Here is a 20,384-nt window from a genome sequence, read left to right on the forward strand (position 1 = left end):
TAAATTAGTAACAGTTTACCCAGGTGGTCAAAACTGAATATAGTAAAATTTTATTTATTATAACTTTAAATAAAAAATAAAATTCATTTTTTATTTCTACCTCTGATCTTTGTTTCTTCTTTCACTCACATCCACCTGAAAAGTCAGTTTGGCTTTCTGTCTGAACGGTGAAGAGTGAAGTCAACCGTGTTGCTAGTTATGTTTAAATGGTGGAGAGAGAATTTTTCCTATATTAAGGGCTAATTATTATCAATGCTGCATAATTCTTCCATCCTTATTTTGTACCCTTTGTTGAGAAATATAAACATAAGCATTAATCTTTAAATGCACATATTGGATCATAAACAGACCAAGCAAAGAAAATGTTGATATTTTTTTTTTTAGTGTAAACCTTCGGTATCTGGATTTTATTACCAAGTATCGCCTAATCCAGCTAAGGGCTTAGTTACAATTAACGCTATGCGCCCCTTCTTGCATGCAGGTGTGCTTAGCAAAAGCTATTTTCACATGTCTAGTCTACATTATCAACTGAGCCACGACCCGCAGGTAAAGAAAATGTTGATATTAACAATGTTGTTTAAAAAGGGAAAGACTTTATATTCATAATTTTCATTTGTAATTTACCATGTGCTATAAATTTTAGCTTTTTCAGTGATTATAGCATCTAAATGGTGTTTTTTAAAATTAAAAAAAAAAAAAAAAAAAAAAAAAAAAAAAAAAAAACAGGTTGAACCAGAATGCCAAAAAAGCTTGAAGTACCCTTGTGTATATCAGCTGAAGAAATCAAATCTTTTCTATCTGGAGATTACAGCTGAGAGATTTATAGAATAACAGAGAGAATAAAAAGAAAGCAGATAAGGAGATATGGAATGGAAAGAGATTTGATGAATAAAGTTTTAAATCAATTTGCATATAATGTGTCAATTTGCTTGTACTTTGAAGTTAAAGTTGAACTCTCTCCCAATCAATGGACCATTAATTCAAGTTTGTAGGTTCAGTTTTAGGATATGAAGATAAGAATCATGACTACCATTAAACTGGTAGGTCCAAGGTTGAAGTTCTCCGATGTTTTAGGATATAATCAATTTCCATTCAACTCTATTCATTTAAATTCGCAGTAACCTCGAGAAGTGATAGATGTTTTAAAGACAATTTCCCTTCATTATGATTTTAAGTCTGCCCATTTCATATTTAGCACGTGTATTATCTAATGAATGGCAAAGAAAAATAATGCAAGTTGTCTCGCTGTGAATTGACACTAATGAGTACAACAAGGATGCCATTCGATAAGAATCATTCATCACCAATATCACAGCTAATTTGATGTATCTAGAAATCTTAATTAGTCTCCATTTGTTTCTGGAACATTAACTTATCTTTGGAACATGTTTTACTTTAAAATATTTTTCAAATGATTTATTTTCCATTGTTTGATTGCAATATTGAAAATTAGTTAAAAATATTAAAATTTTTAATTCATAAGACCATATAATATTAATAATAATAGAAATGTCGTATTTTAAAATTTTTATTGTTAAATATGAGAATAATGCAAAAAAAAAGATAAATTATGGGGACTAAATATGAGAATAATACAAAAAAATAAATAAATAAATAAATTATGAAAGTCCCCGCCGATGGTGAACAGTTATTGGTGGTAGTAGCTACTAATGATTAATAAATTAAAAAATATAAATTTATAAGATTATAACAAGTTTGTTAATGTCCGGAAAATATTTCACTTTCTTGAAAATGAGAAGTTATTTTTCTTAAAAATGGCTTGATTTTCCTTTTACCAGGAAAATTTTTTCGGTTAGACTTATTTTTCTACTTCCAAATAATGAAAAATTGTGAAAAATATTTCCTTACAAGTAGCGTGATGAAATGGAAACAAACCAACCTAAGTAGCGTGATGAAATGTTAACTTTCAAATATGAATGTCAAACTTTCATTTTTATCGGTGATCAAAAGGACAAAAATAGAAAAGCTGAAAGTGAGATTTCATTGGAGAATCCTTGAGATCACACATACTTAGGTTGGAATCACAACTCTAAATTGGATCAATGAAATTCTATCTATATATCGTAATATTAAAAGTAAAAAGGCACTTTTGAATTTATCTCATCCTTTAAATCAATTTCTCTAATCCTATAAACAATATCATGACTATTATAAACCATCTGATTTGTGTAAATACTCATTATTATTATTATTATTATTATTATTAATTAGATTTTAATTGAAATTTAAACTCATATCTTTTTAGTCTTACCCAAAATTCCAAAATCACACGGCTTATCCATAACTTGTAAATGAATTAAGCTGCTTGTGAACTGATGAATGCTCGGTTTTAGAAAAACTTCATTTGAGCTTTTGATAAGCTTAATTTGTGAAATCCACATGATCAAGCACATGTGTGTGGAGCCAGGACCTAGGAGGGGAGAGCAAACTAGTATAAAATTCAGTTTCGAGAAATTTGTACAAAAGTGAAAGGGACAAGGCGGCTGTAAGCTCGTTGAAGATACAAGATAACTAAGGTTTGAGACTTGTAATGCTAAAGGAATTTTTTTTTTTTAAAGAGAGAGGGAATATTTTTTTTTTCAAGTTTGTGAAAGAGCAATATATATTTTTTTTTAACTATAAACTATAAATGAGCCACGTTTAAGCTCACCAAATTGTTTGGCTAGCTCTTCCTTTATAAATAGCTTTACACACAAGAACGTTTGTAACCAAAAAAACAAAAGTCCTTTCTTTCGATTCAATAGAAGAAAAGAAGCAAAATGTCTACTTTTTCTTCAAATCCAAGAATCAACCTACAAGGAAGCAAGATCCACATCCATGGAGCAATTATCGAAGAAATTGAAGGACTCATTAGAGTTTACAAAGATGGATATATTGAAAGGCCTCAAATGATTGCTAATGTGCCCTGCAATACCATTCAAGAAGTTAGTGTGGCCTCAAAAGATATTATTATCAATCAACACACTAACTTATGGTCACGTCTTTACATTCCAAGCTATTCTTTTTCAGGCAAGTTTCCTGTTCTTCTTTACTTCCATGGCGGCGGTTTCTGCCTTGGCTCAGCTTCTTGGAGCTGTTACGATGAGTTTTTAGCAAATCTTTCTTGGAAAGCAGGTTGCATAATTGTTTCTTTAAATTACCGCTTAGCCCCTGAACATCGACTTCCTGCTGCTTATGAAGATGGTTTCAACACCCTTATTTGGTTAAAACAACAAGCTTGGAATGACTCTCCTGAGCATAAATGGTGGTTAAATTATTGTAATTTTAATAGGTTGTTTCTGGGTGGTGACAGTGCTGGTGCTAATATTGCTTATAATGTAGCTATAAGGCTAGGATCCAGCACAAATATTAACATCATCAAGCCATTTTGTCTGAGGGGGGTTATCCTGGTCCAACCTTTTTTTGGAGGAGAAGAGCAAAGCTTATTTGAAAAAAATGTTACAACTCAATTAGAATCTAATTCTGCATTAACTGTATCAGCTTCTGATACTTATTGGCGATTATCGCTGCCTGTAGGGGCTAATCGCGATCATCCATGGTGCAATCCTGTCGCGATTAGTGCTAATAAACTGCGCAATTTGAATCTTCCATCAACAATGGTTTGTGTATCAGAAATGGATATACTCAAGGAAAGAAACTTGGAGTTTTGTAGAGTATTGGCTAGTGTTGGTAAGAAAGTGGAAAAGGTTGTTTATAGAGGAGTTGGACATGCATTTCAAATTCTGCATAATTCTCAGTTTTCTGAAGTTAGGACACAAGAATTGATGGCTGATATCAAGTCTTTCATCAACAAATAGTGCAATATATTTCTGATGTCTCCATGTTTGAGACTTTGTTCAATTTTTCTCGAGCAGTCTTTCACTTAGCTTTTTGTAAAATTGTTATATGTCTACCTTATTGCACAATTAAAATATTTAAAATATTTGAATTTTATTCTATAATTTTTTTATTATTTAAATAGAAAACACTCAATGCGCATGGACTAAATACGCTACTTCATAGTTCATAAAACCATGACAATTTTGTTACTTATATGAAATAATTATTTTATTTTAAATCATATCCTTTAGTTAATTGCTAAAAGAAGCTCATTTTTTTTTTTTTATTTTGCATCTAATTGTCATGGTTATATATTATTTCATAATTTCATAGTTGAATTATGGAATAATATATAAGCATCTAATTTTTTTTCCTTTAGTTTTATCAACCGTTTCACCTTAGTAAAATATCAAAATAAAATATACTTATATACTTATATTTTATTTCATAAAAAGTGAAAAATAATGAAAAGAAAAAAGAAAAAAGAAGAGAAATATAATATGGAGATTCAAAAGCCGCTCGTAATCAAACAAGTCAAATTAAACGTTAAAAATTAGATGTTGATTGACAATGTTTTAAAGTTTTAAAATTTTTAAATTATTTTAAAGTTTATTGCACAAAATAACAAAATTTTTAGTAGTATTATTTTGTATAAGTGAGTAATCGGTTTGATCGAACTAAACTGAATTACCTCCAAATAATAAACTTAATAATTTAGCAAATAAATCGAACCCAAATTAATAAGGATAAATTAAATTGGATCAAGTTAAAATATCTAAATCATAACTTTTAACTACTTGAAGTAACCTTTCTAGTTGGAAAATTGAATTGAATCGATAAAAATAGTATCGATTTGATTCAATTTTCCATTTTAAATCGAAATTTGCTTACTTTCAATTAAAATCAGTAATTTCAGTCTAAAAAACCAAACGAAACCGAAGAACTAAATTTAAAAAAAAAAGAAAAAAAAAGTGAATTGATTTTGGTGGATAGTCTAACGATCCAAAATAGGGTCGGTTCGGTTCAGTTTCGGTTGATCGAATGCTCCTTCTTTGAAATGAATATCCTTGAAACGGTGCGTATTAAGTCATAATCTGGAGGGATTTTACGTGTACAACAATAAAATCAGAGACAGAAGTTCCAGAGAGCCCTAAAAACCCACTCTTTCTTCTTCTTCTTCTTCTTCTTCTTCTACTTTCTCGCAGTTCAGAAACTTAAGTACATATTTCCTTCCTCACTTACCTAAGAAGCACAGAACTCTCTCTCTGCTTACAAGCAAAGCAAAGAGGAGAAGCAGAAGAGTAAGAAGAAGATGTCTCTACGAGTTTTGAACCCTAATGCGGAGGTTCTTAACAAATCGGCGGCGCTTCATATGAATATCAATGCCGCGAAGGGCTTACAGGACGTCCTCAAGACCAATCTCGGCCCTAAAGGCACCATCAAGATGTATTCTTTCTCTCTCTCTCTGTATATTTTTTATCAGTATCTCTGGTTTCGATATATGTGAAATAGTTTTCAAATTTTAATTCAGGCTTGTTGGTGGAGCCGGAGATATCAAGCTTACTAAGGACGGCAACACTCTCTTGAAAGAAATGGTTAGTTTTATTCTCTTGATCTTTCGATCTGCATTGGATTTTCTTTAGTAAAATCCAAGTTCGGTGGCATGTAGCACAACCATATGTTAGTTGCCTAGCTAGGGCTTTAGTCTCTCATCTTGCGTCTATTGGCAGATTTACACGTTTGATGTGTGTGTATGTTTGTCTATCCAAAAAATGTTAGTCACCAATTTAAAGCATTCCCTTTTCAGATGCTGTTATGTGAATTAAATAATGGGAAAGTGTAAAAAAAGGGTTTAAGTATTGGAAGAGCTTATGTTTTGCTTATGCTTGCTGCAATCTGTTTCATCCGCATTAGAATTTATATATTTACTGCATAATTAATGTCTTTGCTTAATGGTTGCAGCAAATTCAAAACCCTACTGCAATTATGATTGCAAGGACAGCTGTTGCCCAAGATGATATAAGTGGAGATGGTACTACATCTACTGTGATTTTCATTGGAGAGCTTATGAAACAGTCGGAACGGTACATCGATGAAGGTTGTTTTAAATTCTTTGTGGCTCTCAATCTGATAATTGGGTTGCTGCATTGTGTGTTCTCTCCTTCTCCCCCTCAAGTTCCTTTTATCATTTGTTCGTTTTTGTCTTTGCAATTATTTGCCTTTCCCTGAGAACTGTTCCTCGCATTTTTCTTTAAGTATCGCAAATATAATAATTGAAGTGTTAAATTCTAACATCAAAGTCAAAAAGTTGGTATTTTGAAAGATGAACCATATGATGGTAAATGGACTGATGATTTATATTCATTGTGTGCTCGACCTCATGTATACTTCGTGTTGAATATAATTAATCCAACTAGAATCTATTGACAAGTGTGCCTTTTCATTCTGTTACCCCTTTTTACCTTATAGAGAAGTTATTATGACATTTTTTTTTTTTTTTTTTTTTGAAATTGGAAAACATAACAAGCAGTCATGAGATTCCACGAGAGAAAATTTTCGAGTGTTTTAACTGTTTTATTCATGGCAGTGGTTGCCTTTATACTTGAGATATTTGCTGTTTCAGGTATGCATCCTCGTGTTTTGGTTGATGGTTTTGAGGTTGCCAAAAGAGCTACACTCCAGTTTCTTGAAAAATTCAAGACTCCCGTGATTATGGGTGATGAACCTGACAAAGAGATTCTAAAAATGGTAGCAAGAACAACATTGAGAACAAAGGTAAAATTCATGGTTTGTTGTTACCGTAGATCTTGCAGACTTAATTGCTTATCATTAATTTTTGTCTGAAATTTACATCTCCCTCCCTGATACAGCTATATGAAGCATTGGCAGATCAATTAACTGATATAGTTGTTAATGCGGTGAGTTTGCGGACTAGTGTTGATTTTTTTTTTTTCCAAGTATTTAAGGGCAAATCTAAAATCTGTTTTAAAAGCATTCATTCTTCTGGATAAATATTGTTTATTTTAATTTGTTTTGAAACTATAACAGGTTCTCTGCATCAGAAAACCGGAGGAAGAAATAGATCTATTCATGGTGGAGATTATGCACATGCGTCATAAATTTGATGTTGACACAAGGCTGGTAGGTTTATCTTTCAAGAGTTGATCTGGATATGACACTTTGATCTCCCTTTACACATGATGAGTATAACATTGAACATATTTATGTATTATTTTCCTTTACAATCATTTTTTGAATTTTTTTTTAATCTCATCAAGCTTAAACTGAATTATAAGGGCAACCTTTTTTGATGTCCAGCCTCATGCTTAGACTTGAGGCAGGGATGTCAGGTCTTTAAAATATACTTCATATGAAAGTATAAGTCTAGGGCAAATGTATTTGACTATTTGTTGTAAGTTAGGATATGTCAGACCTTCGACTGTCTGTTTGTCTTTTGTATCCCTATTTTTAGACATCATTTGATGCATGGTGAAGTAGTCTTGTCAATGCCACAACTCATTGAACTACCTTTCTCCAATGATGGAAATGTTACCTCTCTCTTTCTTAGACTCTTCTGTTTCTCTATGACCCCCGCTTAGCTTCCAACCCCATCTTTCCTTTTTTTTTTCATTTTTTTTTCCATGTGTATTGAAGCAAATGCCTCTCCAAGCCCAAATTTAATCCTCACCACAACCTAGCATGATCCAGGCAATGTCCACCTGAGTGTTCACTAATTTCCAAAATTGCCTCAAAGGTAGTGTCTAGCATGTTTGCTGGTTCAGCAGTAGTGCAAGATATTAAAATTACCACATGGATATTACCATTCAAAGCACATAGGAAAAATTACTTTTAAGTATGACTGTGTGTTTTAAATGTAAATCTCATAAACTCTCATTTTACGTACAAGTTGAGGCCTTTCTTTTGTCTGAACCAGAATCATCATCCTTGAAATGATATAATTGGTTGGTTGATGAATGACGAATGTATAAATGGTTTTCATAATTGTTGAACCTGAAATTCTTTCTACTTTGTACTTCCTGAAATGCTAATATCTGCTGTTAAATACTTTGGTTGACCTTTGGTTATTTTTCGTCGTTGGTTCTTTTGCAGGTTGAAGGTCTAGTCCTTGATCATGGTTCTAGACATCCTGACATGAAGCGACGAGCAGAGAACTGTTACATCTTGACTTGCAATGTGTCTCTGGAGTATGAGAAAAGGTATTATTAGTGTGTTCTGAATGTAAAATTTGACTTGCATTCAGCAGTGCCTTACCTTCAGTTAATTGGATATAGTTCCTTGATGCCATGAAACTAATGCATGCACCCTTTCTCCCTTTAGTGAAATAAATGCAGGATTTTTCTATTCAAACGCAGAGCAAAGGGAGGCAATGGTTGCTGCTGAAAGGCGCCAGGTGGATGAGAGAGTGAAAAGAATCATTGAACTTAAAAACAAGGTTGAGCAATGAATCACACACTTAATGTTTATAGCATGATATGTATGCTTTTAGTGTATCTAAAATATTGTGGTTTTGGGAAATAATGCTCATACTTGTGATCATATGCAGGTTTGTTCCGGTAATGACAACAATTTTGTTGTCATTAATCAGAAGGGTATTGATCCCCCTTCATTGGATCTCCTTGCTCGTGCAGGGGTAAGTCATGTAGCATCTAATATTATTTCCTAATGATCTAGTGCTTGGGTAAATGCATATGACATTGATCCTCATTAGCTATATTTTAATTTAGTTAATTAATATCTTTACAATACGTGTTAAGCTATTGTTGCTACATTGTCATGTGATTATTGCATTATTATTATTATCAGTTTGCTTGCCTGGAATTGCAGTGATATTAACATTGACATTTTGTAGATAATTGCCCTTCGAAGAGCCAAGAGAAGAAATATGGAACGCCTGGTTTTGGCTTGTGGAGGCGAAGCTGTGAATTCTGTGGATGATTTAACCCCTGATTGCCTTGGTTGGGCTGGATTGGTTTATGAGCACATTCTTGGTGAAGAGAAATATACATTTGTTGAAAATGTAAAAAATCCTCACTCCTGTACAATCTTAATAAAAGGTATTGAAACTTAATAAATAATTATACAAGGTTCTATATATTCTTTTCCTTGAATCACTGTTATTGGGCTCTTTTGTCAATCATGACACAGGAAATTTGTTTTTAGCACAAGCTATTTACTTACTTAGTGGGTCACTTATTTAGTTCTTTAATATTGCAGGCCCTAATGACCACACAATTGCCCAAATAAAGGATGCTCTGCGTGATGGCCTAAGAGCTGTCAAAAATACCATCGAAGATCAAGCTGTTGTACTTGTAAGTTTTTTTCCTCATAGAAATCTTAGGGTTGGTAATTGGATAAAATATTTTTCTGCAACAGACTCTTCTATACAGCCGTACTTGTGGAGTCCCATAAATTTAATACTTAATACTTAACAATTATGTAGTTGGATGAATATTGTTGTGCATTTAATTCGTAAATGTACATGCATCCATGACTTTGAGATATAAATGTGACATCTTCACTAAAAGCTCTGCAATGATATTTTGACGATCACGCCTTTGTCTTGGTTCAGCGAGGTAGAGTGGAATGATGGAATCTGGTGCTTGCTGCTTCTAATATTTGGTTTCACATTTGAGCAAGTGATGATCATTTGTCTCTAATACTAGATATTTCCTTTCTGAAACTGGACAATTTAAAACAAACTTTCAAGTACTTAAATATTATTTAATGAACAAAAACAGGAGAAGTATTAATCCGGATTTACGTTACTGGAACTGCAAACTATTTCGAGGGACAGGAGGAATTGAAATAGGGTGCTACTACTCGTGGTCTGAGATTCAGTTGGCAGCTGGAGTTATCGTTTGCGTCAAATGCTGATACTGATTTTAGTTCATCTTGAGTAGAATGTTTTATGCATGGAAGGAAGTTGAAGAAAATCCATATACACAATACTCCATTGCATGCACTAAATGCGCTAAAATTTTAACAGCAATTCATTTGTTTTTATAAAATTTTAATGTTTTTGATTCTATTAGAAATTGAGATTCAATTTTCATGTTTCTGTTATATAACTAAATGTGGTTATGTTCTTGCTTGAGATTTTGATACATTGTCTTGTGGTTCAGGGAGCAGGAGCATTTGAATTTGCTGCCAGGAAATACCTCATCAATGAAGTAAAGAAAACAGTGAAAGGGGTATAAATCTCTAAACATTTTCATCATTCGAATGATTATTTTTATGTCTGGCTAATTTTAAACATTTACATTGGTTGCAAACTTGGAGCAGCGTGCTCAGCTTGGTGTTGAAGCTTTTGCTGATGCCCTTCTTGTGGTGCCCAAAACACTGGCTGAGAATTCTGGGCTTGATACTCAAGATGAGATTGTTGCTCTTACAGTAAATTATCCTTGGAACACGACTATTCCTTATTCTTTTTTATTTAAATATACAAAAGGAAATAAAACTAACTAGAGTTTATTTTCTTTTTTATTAGGGAGAGCATGACAGGGATAATATTGTTGGAATAAACCTGCAAACAGGGGGAGCTCTTGACCCCCAAATGGAGGGCATCTTTGACAACTACTCTGTCAAGCGCCAAATCATAAACTCTGGGTATATGAAACTCGTTACTACTACTTAATTTGATATTATTGTTTGCGACCACTCCCAATCCCACTCCTCCCCAGTAGTCCAGATTATGTTACCGAATAATATCTGCCTGCTTGGACTCTCTGTTTTATGCAACTTTATTTGGAGTGTTAGCTAGCTTGGCTATACTTTCTTCCCAAATGGAACAAAGTCCCTGAAGTCTCTATGTTTTTGCAGGCCTGTAATTGCATCCCAGTTGCTATTGGTAGATGAAGTGATTCGGGCTGGGCGAAACATGAGGAAACCAAATTAATCTTTTAGTATGGTGTAGCATGTATTTTTTGCTGTGCGGAGATTCCTTCTCTCGGTATGTAATGAAGTGTGAGTGCGATGGTGGATGGTTTTGTTTTGGGGATTGTGTTGGGAGGAATCTCCATTTGTTTTAGCTCGTGGAATTTTGATTACTAATAAACTCTTATTGTGTTATATTCTCATCCCACATATTGATGACCGATCTCGTGAAGTTCTACCATCTTTATGGTTAGGGCCATTTTGAAATATCCCTTGACTGAATTTGCATTTAGAGGGAAGAGATCATAACTCACTTTTATTTTTACTGGACAGATCTTGGATGAGGGATTTGGAAATGATTTATAGTTCAAACGGGTTTGAATGAGTTTTTTGTTCGTTCTTCAATCTAATGTATCCTTTAATGAAAAAAATTTAGATTCGTAAATGTGGTTGAGAACCTGTTTGAGTTTTGATATGAAATTAAATATTTTAATGGGTGTTTTATGTTCATAATTTTTTTTTTTGTTCGCAATAAACGCAGAAAAAGCTACTCATGACTTTATATTGCATTTTACATCATATAACTGAATATATTTAACTTATAAGATTGTGTATTGAATACAATTACTTCAATAATGATTAGCACAAGGAGTGCAATTGAAAAATGATTTTTACATTTTTCAACTACTGGACGAGATATCAATTAGTGCAATTTTCCAACTATTCAATAAAACAATGTTAGCACTTGAAGTGTTTAATATATGCAATTTAGCAATGTTAATCAAGGAAATCCCTAGGTGATATTACCATGGACCTTGTATCCGTTTTAGTATTGTTTTTAATATCATCTATACTATGTTCATGTAAGTCATAAGTCTCCGTTCCCTTCCAGCAACAAACTACAAATAAATATACTGAAATTCTCAACTACTACAATCTCATTAAATAACTCAATAAATGCTCCAATTTTACTAATTTGAGATCACTGTTCAAAGATACATCTAATTTTAATCCGTAATCCATAAACATGGTTGTCTATAATAGTAAAATAGAAAAAAGGCAGGGCTCTTACATAACTCGAATACAAATGAATCATCTAAAACTTTCAAATCATCGACCCAATTTTGCTTCAAATTCTTTCTTGGTAAACCCTTTACGTTTTTACTGACCCTTACCACCTTGTTGAAGCATGTATTCTTTCTTCATCTCTTCCAAGACAGCATCATTTGTGCTGCAAAAGAAAAAAGGCAAGGTATTGATTTAGACAAGATCTAATCACATAGTGGCAACTTTGTGTCAAATCATTGTGTTTTCTTTTACGATTTGTATTTCCAACAGTACTTGATAATGAAATTTCAACAGTACTTGTCCAGGTTAACAAGTAGGAGTGACATTTTACCAACCAGGAAAAACAAGTAGGAATGGACTTCCAAATGCATATGGAAGTACTTAGCCAAGCAATACAGTGGAATAATTTATCCTAGTGCTTTCATCTTCAAAGATGCATAAATGCCTCTCATTTCTAAATACTAATCAACATTGCTAGCAGCCTGATTTAATATTTAAGGGGATAAGAGAAAAAAGAATTCATAGAAAATGGGGTGTAATACCAAAATTTCTTAATAAAAAATCTATGTTTATCGCTGACTATGGTTTGGAAACAGGACGACAAAATCCTTCAATTATCTTGATTTCATATCTGAGAAACTAAGTTATTAAATTGAAAATTTCTTGCATCGTGCCGGCATGCAATTCTAACAAATATATTATTTAATTCACTGTACAAGACATAAATATAGTAATATTTAAACCATTATTTAATATGAATTTCCGAACCAAAGGAGTATGTCTCAGATAATTCAATTTTGTTTAATTTGGTAACTAAAATTAGATAGATTCATTATTTGGATCTTTCTGTTTTGGTCAACAATAAGAAGTCCAATTAAATCTGAAATCTAACAAAACAATTAAACAAAACTGAATAACTTTTATCTGCTTAATTCAGCTAATCAGCTATGGAAGTTAATCAGGTTTTAGAATTTCTGGAGCTAAACTGATCAAATACTTTACCTTTATTGTCAGTAAAAAGGCATCCAAACCCAATCTTATATTTTCCAAATTTCAGCTGCTAGAACACTTGAATGACAATAAATTCAAACGTTCTTCCACGACAGTAAACCATCACAATAAATTCAATACTTCTAAAAATTGATTTCTACTCTGCCTTATGGTATTTCCAGCAATTCTAGGATACAATATGTACTAGCTGGACATAATCTATCAACTTCAAATAATAGTTCACAATTTATATGCAGTATTTGTGATAATTAGCAGCATAATATTACTGGAATGCCAATTGTATAATATTACTGGAATGCCAAATCAACTAAGGCATCAGATGGCCAGCCCAAAAAAAAAAAAAAAAAAGAACCCGGGGCTATCACCAAGGTATACACTCAAGCAATTCATGCTTTTACACCGTGACTAACTTTTTCTGCTCAAACAACTTAATTTCAGCTTTCTCAAACACAATTGCAATTACAAAACATAGTGCAAACGAGTATGAAGTTGCAAAAACTATAGACAGCTAATGAACTACAATTGCACCTCTCTACACGCTAACAACGACGTACTTGTATTAATAATCTCCATGCACATCGACTGCCATGAACCAACAACTTAATTCTGAGATCCCTATGGTACCGAAACTGGGCCCACGGGGATATAAACTATACAATCACTGGATACATTTAAATTTTGACTAAATGGTTAATTACAGTTGGATCTTCCATAGATCTCCAGCACTGTAGGACCCTCTGACACCCTCACAAGTCATGTTGCAATAAAACAAAGCAGTTACAAGACATAAACATAAAAATTTTCATATTTGCTTATAAATTTTTCAATATAAATTTTATTTCTTGATAAATTTTGAAATCATTAAAAAAGCAGCAAAATACTGTTTTCAGTAGTTTAGAAATGTTCTTGGAGTTGGAGTCGATGTAACTCAAATCAAAATAAAATTCCCATGATAAAGATATTATCTCATGGGTTCAAGTGAAGCACTAACAGAAAACCATAATTTGAACTTTATCCAAACCAACACCCCATATCCAATAACGTTTCAGCATGTGAATTAGTTTCCTCGGACAACATCCTCATTGTGTGCTAATTAAGCTCCTAGACAATACTAAAGTTACATGCTAAAAACACGAGTCAATACAACATGCAACCCAGCAAGTCATCTACATGATGTACAAAATATGACAACATTTTCAGCTAAATTGGACCTCACACTGAGGATGTTTTTCAGCCGGGATGATGGGAGAATAATTAAAAATGTTTGACTAGGAAATGATGGTCTTTGGCTAACTCACCCAAGGATTATCATCAATTCTTTTCCTTAAAAAAGAATTCTCTCTCTCAAGTTTAGATACTTGTACATAGAAATGAAACTGAGCAGATTTTTTTCCCCTGTTCTATCTAATGTTTTGCACATGCAATCAAAGAACCTCAAAAATGGACTAAAGGGTATGCATATGATTAGAGGAAAATTAAAAAAATAAGAAGAAGAAATGAAACTTACAACTGATGTAGGCAATCGTTGAGTTCTTTAGCCTGTTCGCGACACTGCCAAACAACAGAAAGGGTTCTTCCAGAGGCACATTGTGCGTATTTGGAAGTCAATTGATCACATTCTTTAAGTGCCTTCTGCTTCATTTTGCTTCTTAAAGCTGCAAAACTTCTATCCATTCAAGCTCACAAATCCAAATATTTAAAAAAAAAAAAAATGGAAATTACTATTTGTTTCGTTTACATCAAACGCCAAAAAAAAAAAAAAAAAAAAAAATTGAAGAATTGAAACTGGGTTTTACTAGGGTTTAATCAGTCATGAAATTGTGAGATGGTGATGGGTAGTGATACTACCTTCTTCGACTTTCTTCTTCACGTGATTTTCACGCGCCTCCTGTATGTATCCCATTTGCAAAAGCCTCTCCCCTTTTCGTGGCAAGCTCAAGAAGCTATTCGATTACCAAATACTTTCAATGTCCAGCAGCAGAGAAAGGATGATCAACTCGCTCCATGGAGAGTCAGTCGGATATCGGGCCAGTGCAAGTATGAAATTTGGATCCGGGCTTAAGATCCATAAAGAAAGAGGGTGTGAAATAAAAGTGGAAAATTACAAAAATCTCCTCATATTCATATTTTTGTTGTTCTTCATTTGTTTAAGGATAGAAGTCAACAATCTGCTTTTTTCTTTGCCAAATGCCAGTTAATTGCATGACTCGTGGTACTAAAACAGGGTTTGATTCGTGCAACTGCTAATTAATTTTCATCCAATAATTAAATTATAAATATTTAATAATAATTTTAATTAGCAGCTAAGAGCTAATAAAATTTTCAATCTCATTAATTATATTTCGATATTTTTTTCCTATGTAAATACATATTCATATTTTATTTGAACTCTTTTAACCTTATAAAATTAAATTTAAGTTGTTCCTCAACTTGTAATTCAGGAATAAAAATCAACATGCAGGCTCATTTTGTCATAATTCACAAACAATTTGCCTAAAAATGATGTTACCTAGTGATCTGTTTAATAGATAAATTAAATTAAAAGATCGATTTTAAATTCAGAAAGCAAACTTACTGGGCTTTGTTCTTTAAAATTTTCTTTTTCAAATTAATATATTTATATCACCATTTTCTTTATAAGTATTTGAAATTAAAAAATAACTGTTAAATATTAATGTAATTTGTTTTATTAATATAACACATTAAAATAGAAAATAATGTGTTTACCTTAAAAAAATGAGAATAATTATATATATTATTTATAAAATATTCTAATAATCATTTCAACAGAAATCGCTCTAATCAAAGTTTATCAACTATCAATGTGTGTATATGTGTAAATAACAGTGAATAATCTAATAATCATATTCAGCACAACTAGTGAATAATCGAAGTGTAAATAATAATTTACGCTATAACAATGTGTGTATATGTGTTGCACGTGTCTGTGTATAAATAAAGAGAATAATATTTGTAATATATTTATATAATAATTTGATCCTCATAGACAATATCATTTTTATTTATTGATTATTAAGATGGAAATGAGAGAGCATCCAAGGAATTTAAATTTATTTTTAATAAAAATAAGATTTTGATAATTTTATACCATCGAGTAATGGAATGATAAATGCATATTTAAGCTCTAAATTTATTGAATTTTGCTTCAAGTAAGCATTGAGCTATTAACCCTTAAAGTTTTATTCGGCCGCATTGAACATTTCAATTTTTATTTAGGTAAAAAAATTAAATCATAAATTCACAAGTGACAAATTCAAGTTACTAATAGAAAAGATAAAATAAGAACTTAATTTTAATAATAATAAAAAAAATAGAAGTTACCATTCCCACCAGTACAAGCTTAATGTGCGCAGTTAATTACTTTCTAACCCTCTATTAGATAAAAGTTCAATTTTAACAAGAACATTATTTTAAGGACTTAATGTCAAAAATTAAAAATTCAGGGACTTAAATCATCAAATAGCTTGAATAAGCGTTTTCCCTAATGCAAATCAGTAAAACAATTGAAACAATTGATGAGCTAAAAACACATCATGGCTACTGCAAAAATATTTAAGTCAAGAATCTAAAAGGATCCATCTCATGAGCATCCGTTTTTTTTTTTTTTTTTTTTAACGAAACTTGTACTTTTAATTTAGGTATATCACATTATCTGAAAGTTTGGGAAAAAAAGTTTCAGAAAGTATTGATAAAGATAGTCACAGAAGTCGGCAAGCCACTGAAAATGAAAAATAGAAATCATACAGCTAACGCACCCAGTTGCATAAGCAGCCAAAATTAGCCTATCAGGCTTAGCTGGGATGTCAGCTACATCCATATCATCACTTTCTTAGATCAAACCATCTTCTTCAAGAACCACTAAATCAATTCAATATTTCGAGTAAGCGATAAAAACAAAAGATGGAGAAAGGGTCCACCCAATATTTCATCATACAAAGAACAATAACACCCAACAATTTTCTTGCACTTGATGTTATATGTAAGTTGGAAGGTTCGAACCCCTAGTTCCAACACTATTACATGGTCAAGCAATAAGAATACAGACATGAATTCTTAACATCAACAGCAGAAGCTTGATAATCTATGGAATTACCTCAATCCCAAGTAGCATCAGATCAGCACTCAGGATTTACCAATTTCATTATGCAAATCCAGCTACAACAACCAGCATCGCATCTATGCGGAGGTCACAAGAAAGAAGTACAGAGTAAACATATCCTACAAATTTTAATTCATTACTGCTGTGGTTGTCCTTCGCCTGATTCACGTTTTGATGCCTCCTTGATCTCATCCCCAGCCTCATCCTAAAATCAAAGCAAATGAAAATATTAAGCTTACCCGGCATAATACAACCACTAGAACGTTGTTAAAAGTCGTGTACATAACAGCAACTGGCCTAACTATGCTACACCAGTTTGAAATCGACTAGACATTGTTCCAGTTGGATTTTAGTTTTAGATCTTGGTCCATCACCCCAATTTTCAATAATTATCCAAAAAGAATTTATGATGAAACAATGAATCAACATTAAATACAGTCATTTGCACTAAGAAGAGCACGCAGAACAAGTGACCAACTACTCACTGCATCAAAAATCTATTTATCTAACCATAATTTAACAAAATACACTGTAAGTTGTACTTTTAAGGTCACCATGTTCACATACCGTGATATCAGAAGTCCATAGTGTCAGATTGTCCCGGAGAAGTTGCATGATCAATGTACTGTCCTTGTAAGATTCCTCACCCAATGTGTCAAGCTCAGAAATAGCCTCATCAAAAGCCTGTGCAGGAAATGTATTTTAGTAGTGATGAAAAAGGGGAACCAAAATAATAAATAAATAAATAAATAAAGGAGATTGGAATTCAATCCAGATTGTCAAAACTATATAGGAAAACCTTGCACTTAATCCTCTAGTTTATGAGCAGATACAGTTTTAATTTATGGGGAATATGCATCTTAAATGTAAAATAAACTGAGATCAGGCAATGACAGGCTGCTCAGCCTAAAAGTAATCAGAGCTGGCTTGATTATATGTTCCCTTAAAATTCAAAATTCACAATGCTTGATACTATATGCCCTTCAAAACTACTGAACAATATCAATTGAAGGAAGAGGAGACCCAACTAAATAACTCCACTAGCAGTAAACTGAAAATTAACTTTGAAATGATGTAAACAGAGTAGGAGAATATGCTATATTAACAGTTATTCAGATATACAGGCTAGTGGCTGATAAAGGTTAAGCAATAATACCTGCTTTGCAAGATTGCAAGCACGGTCAGGTGAGTTAAGGATCTCATAGTAGAATACGGAGAAGTTAAGGGCAAGCCCAAGCCTTATTGGGTGAGTAGGAGCCAGTTCAGCAAGAGCAATATCCTGGATAAAAAAATAAATAGATAAAATAAGAAAATACATTGCAAGTTTACAATCATACAGGTGAACAGCACAAAGAACAACAACAAGCAATTTGAATACTAAGGTGGACGACAACAGCTTGTTCGAAGAAGTGACACGTCATCACATTGATACCCACCTGAGCAGACTTATAAGCCAACAAAGTGCTCTCGGCAGCTTCCTTCCTCTCTGCCCCAGTCTTAAACTCAGCAAGATACCTGTGGTAATCTCCCTTCATCTTAAGATAAAACACCTTAGACTCGGCAGATGAGGCAGAGGGAATGAGATGTGACTCAAGGAGGCTCAATATCCCATCACAAATCTTGCTCAGCTCTGATTCGATCTTACCCCTATATTCCTTAATGATGGTGACATGATCCTCATTTCCCCTGCTCTCTTCCTTCTGCTCAATTGAAGAGATTATCCTCCATGAAGCCCTCCTAGCCCCTATTACATTCTTGTAAGCTACGGATAGAAGATTCCTTTCCTCCACGGTTAGCTCCTCAACATCCACGGTCTTTGCTACCTTTTCCATAAACTCCACCATTTCCTCATAGCGTTCAGCCTGTTCAGCCAATTTGGCCATGTAGACATTTTCCTCACGGGATGTTTCAGTAGGCGACATTTTTTTCTATATCAATCTAAATATTAACTCTGAAGAATTATTCACAAAACAAGAAATCAAGCATAATTAGCATGGCCCAAAAATTAGCCATTAACTTCTAAAAAAAAAAATTATTTGAGCAAATTTAAAGCCTGAAATAAAAGAGATCATTTTAATAATAATACAAAAATTATAAATAAAAGACCTAATTCTTTTCTTTCTCCAAGATTTTCTCAACAGCCAAACAGATTATAAACAAAGAATTCCTTTTACAGGACCTGAAGTAAAAATCTCAAACATTTAAAAAAAAAAAAAATCTAAGTCAACTATTGATTCCTGTATTTCTGAGAAATCAAATAGATCGAGAAATCAAATCCAATATACTGCTCTTGCTGCATCTTTTTCAATAAAAAACCGAAAAGCCGATCTCAAATTAGCGAATCCAGAGAAAAATTTTATCGCCAAATACTAATTGCTTTTCATTCCCAGCAATATTTACACACTCGAATAAAAAACAAAACAAACACAAAACACAATTCCTCTGGTTAAATTAACAAGAAAGGCAGCTAAAAACCTAAAATCCATAGATCCAAAAAATCAAAGACGATTGAAGCGAATCAGATCAAAATACCTTTACAACGATTCGCTGAGAGGGATCGATGGACGAACAAAAGAGAAAGAGTCGCTGCAGGTGTGAGTGACGATGTAAAAAATGAGAAGGGAAATAGAGTTTAAAAAACGGAGAAGGCGAGGAGGAGAGAGAGGTCGAATAGGAAGGCGACAAGTGGTGGGTGGCGGAGATTCCGTAGGGTTTGTTGTTTTTGGGAAGACACGCTGTGTTTTTGACCGTCAACGCACCCTAGCCACATAGACATATATTCACACAAGAGAAGCATGTTATCATTCTTAAAGGAAAGCGGGCCTAGTTTTTTTACGGTACTTTTAAGTTGGGTTGGGTTAGTTGACAATTAATTGCAAACTTCTTGACTTTGAAATTTTGGCCTTTGAGAATTGACTATCAATATTTCTCATAGATAAAGTTTTTAATTTTAATTTGTTAACGGTTAACCTCCGCACCAATTGAGGTGATTGATCTAGATGTTAACTTACTTAGGATAGATAGATTGATAGATTACGTGAAAGTAATGTATATAAAATTAGATAAACTTTAGACTAACAATAGGTCTTTTAAGGATGATAAATCATAAGGGCCCCTGCGCTCAAAAAAAAAAAATTAATTTTTTTTTATTATTTTTTACATCTTAAAACTTAAGTGAAAAAAATTGTTATTTTTATTATCCAAAAATATATCAATAATAAGTTTTAAATTCATTCTAAGTCATAATATATAATCTTCAGATACCATTTCTAACATCTAATATATAAATCAAAACAGTTATATCCATTAACATTAAGTCTTTTGGACTTAGAAGTGAGGTTATGGTCCAGGAATAAAATCGTACAAGTTGTGCCTAAAATGAATAATATCAAGTTTATTTTTTGAAAGCCTACTTTTATTTGTATAGAAAAAAACAATCAAAAAACTTATA

The 20,384-nt window shown here is 32.7% G+C and overlaps 4 protein-coding genes and 1 long non-coding RNA gene across 5 annotated transcripts; 3 read left to right on the plus strand and 2 right to left on the minus strand.

Annotated features, from left to right (window-relative positions):
* Window positions 1–348: 348 nt before the first annotated feature.
* LOC119369660 (uncharacterized) lies at window positions 349–1,174 on the plus strand. Its single transcript, XR_005177219.1, has 2 exons — window positions 349–546; window positions 727–1,174. It is a non-coding gene; the product is annotated as an uncharacterized LOC119369660 (long non-coding RNA).
* Window positions 1,175–2,752: 1,578 nt separating this feature from the next.
* LOC105638714 (putative carboxylesterase 17) lies at window positions 2,753–3,927 on the plus strand. Its single transcript, XM_012222562.4, has one exon. It carries the CDS (start codon window positions 2,781–2,783, stop codon window positions 3,816–3,818), a length of 1,038 nt encoding a protein of 345 aa, XP_012077952.1. The 5' UTR covers window positions 2,753–2,780; the 3' UTR covers window positions 3,819–3,927.
* Window positions 3,928–4,964: 1,037 nt separating this feature from the next.
* On the plus strand, window positions 4,965–10,929 carry LOC105638713 (T-complex protein 1 subunit zeta 1). Its single transcript, XM_012222561.4, has 15 exons — window positions 4,965–5,286; window positions 5,372–5,435; window positions 5,803–5,938; window positions 6,464–6,615; window positions 6,711–6,758; window positions 6,889–6,981; window positions 7,951–8,057; window positions 8,179–8,293; window positions 8,405–8,491; window positions 8,711–8,915; window positions 9,076–9,170; window positions 9,984–10,052; window positions 10,144–10,251; window positions 10,349–10,467; window positions 10,681–10,929. Exons 1-15 carry the CDS (start codon window positions 5,153–5,155, stop codon window positions 10,754–10,756), a joined length of 1,608 nt encoding a protein of 535 aa, XP_012077951.1. The 5' UTR covers window positions 4,965–5,152; the 3' UTR covers window positions 10,757–10,929.
* A 746-nt stretch (window positions 10,930–11,675) lies between these two features.
* Window positions 11,676–14,863, minus strand: LOC105638712 (Cytochrome c oxidase biogenesis protein Cmc1-like protein). Its single transcript, XM_012222560.4, has 3 exons — window positions 14,662–14,863; window positions 14,321–14,468; window positions 11,676–11,965 (listed from the first exon to the last, which is right to left on the minus strand). Exons 1-3 carry the CDS (start codon window positions 14,714–14,716, stop codon window positions 11,896–11,898), a joined length of 273 nt encoding a protein of 90 aa, XP_012077950.1. The 5' UTR covers window positions 14,717–14,863; the 3' UTR covers window positions 11,676–11,895.
* Window positions 14,864–16,735: 1,872 nt separating this feature from the next.
* LOC105638710 (14-3-3-like protein A) lies at window positions 16,736–19,607 on the minus strand. The gene is made up of 5 exons (XM_012222558.3): window positions 19,466–19,607; window positions 18,370–18,884; window positions 18,090–18,212; window positions 17,501–17,617; window positions 16,736–17,138 (listed from the first exon to the last, which is right to left on the minus strand). Exons 2-5 carry the CDS (start codon window positions 18,853–18,855, stop codon window positions 17,070–17,072), a joined length of 795 nt encoding a protein of 264 aa, XP_012077948.1. The 5' UTR covers window positions 18,856–18,884; window positions 19,466–19,607; the 3' UTR covers window positions 16,736–17,069.
* Window positions 19,608–20,384: the final 777 nt, after the last annotated feature.

The sequence above is a fragment of the Jatropha curcas genome, chromosome 4 (assembly GCF_041381405.1).
Source record: "Jatropha curcas cultivar XTBG-Jc1 chromosome 4, XTBG_Jcur_1.0, whole genome shotgun sequence".
Classification (NCBI taxonomy): domain Eukaryota; kingdom Viridiplantae; phylum Streptophyta; class Magnoliopsida; order Malpighiales; family Euphorbiaceae; genus Jatropha; species Jatropha curcas.

What these genes read in the sequence shown, in the direction of transcription:
- LOC105638714 (XM_012222562.4), top strand. Translation starts at nt 2,781, where the DNA reads ATGTCTACTTTTTCTTCAAATCCAAGAATCAACCTACAAGGAAGCAAG.
- LOC105638713 (XM_012222561.4), top strand. Translation starts at nt 5,153, where the DNA reads ATGTCTCTACGAGTTTTGAACCCTAATGCGGAGGTTCTTAACAAATCG. An exon ending in CCTAAAGGCACCATCAAGAT is followed by an intron (nt 5,287 to 5,371) that starts GTATTCTTTCTC and finishes ATTTTAATTCAG; the next exon opens with GCTTGTTGGTGGAGCCGGAG. An exon ending in AAGATCAAGCTGTTGTACTT is followed by an intron (nt 9,171 to 9,983) that starts GTAAGTTTTTTT and finishes CTTGTGGTTCAG; the next exon opens with GGAGCAGGAGCATTTGAATT.
- LOC105638712 (XM_012222560.4), bottom strand. Translation starts at nt 14,716, where the DNA reads ATGGGATACATACAGGAGGCGCGTGAAAATCACGTGAAGAAGAAAGTC. An exon ending in GAAGAAGAAAGTCGAAGAAG is followed by an intron (nt 14,469 to 14,661) that starts GTAGTATCACTA and finishes GAAGTTTTGCAG; the next exon opens with CTTTAAGAAGCAAAATGAAG. An exon ending in AACGATTGCCTACATCAGTT is followed by an intron (nt 11,966 to 14,320) that starts GTAAGTTTCATT and finishes TTTCTTTTGCAG; the next exon opens with CACAAATGATGCTGTCTTGG.
- LOC105638710 (XM_012222558.3), bottom strand. Translation starts at nt 18,855, where the DNA reads ATGTCGCCTACTGAAACATCCCGTGAGGAAAATGTCTACATGGCCAAA. An exon ending in CTTGCAATCTTGCAAAGCAG is followed by an intron (nt 17,618 to 18,089) that starts GTATTATTGCTT and finishes TTTCCTGCACAG; the next exon opens with GCTTTTGATGAGGCTATTTC. An exon ending in TATGGACTTCTGATATCACG is followed by an intron (nt 17,139 to 17,500) that starts GTATGTGAACAT and finishes CTTTGATTTTAG; the next exon opens with GATGAGGCTGGGGATGAGAT.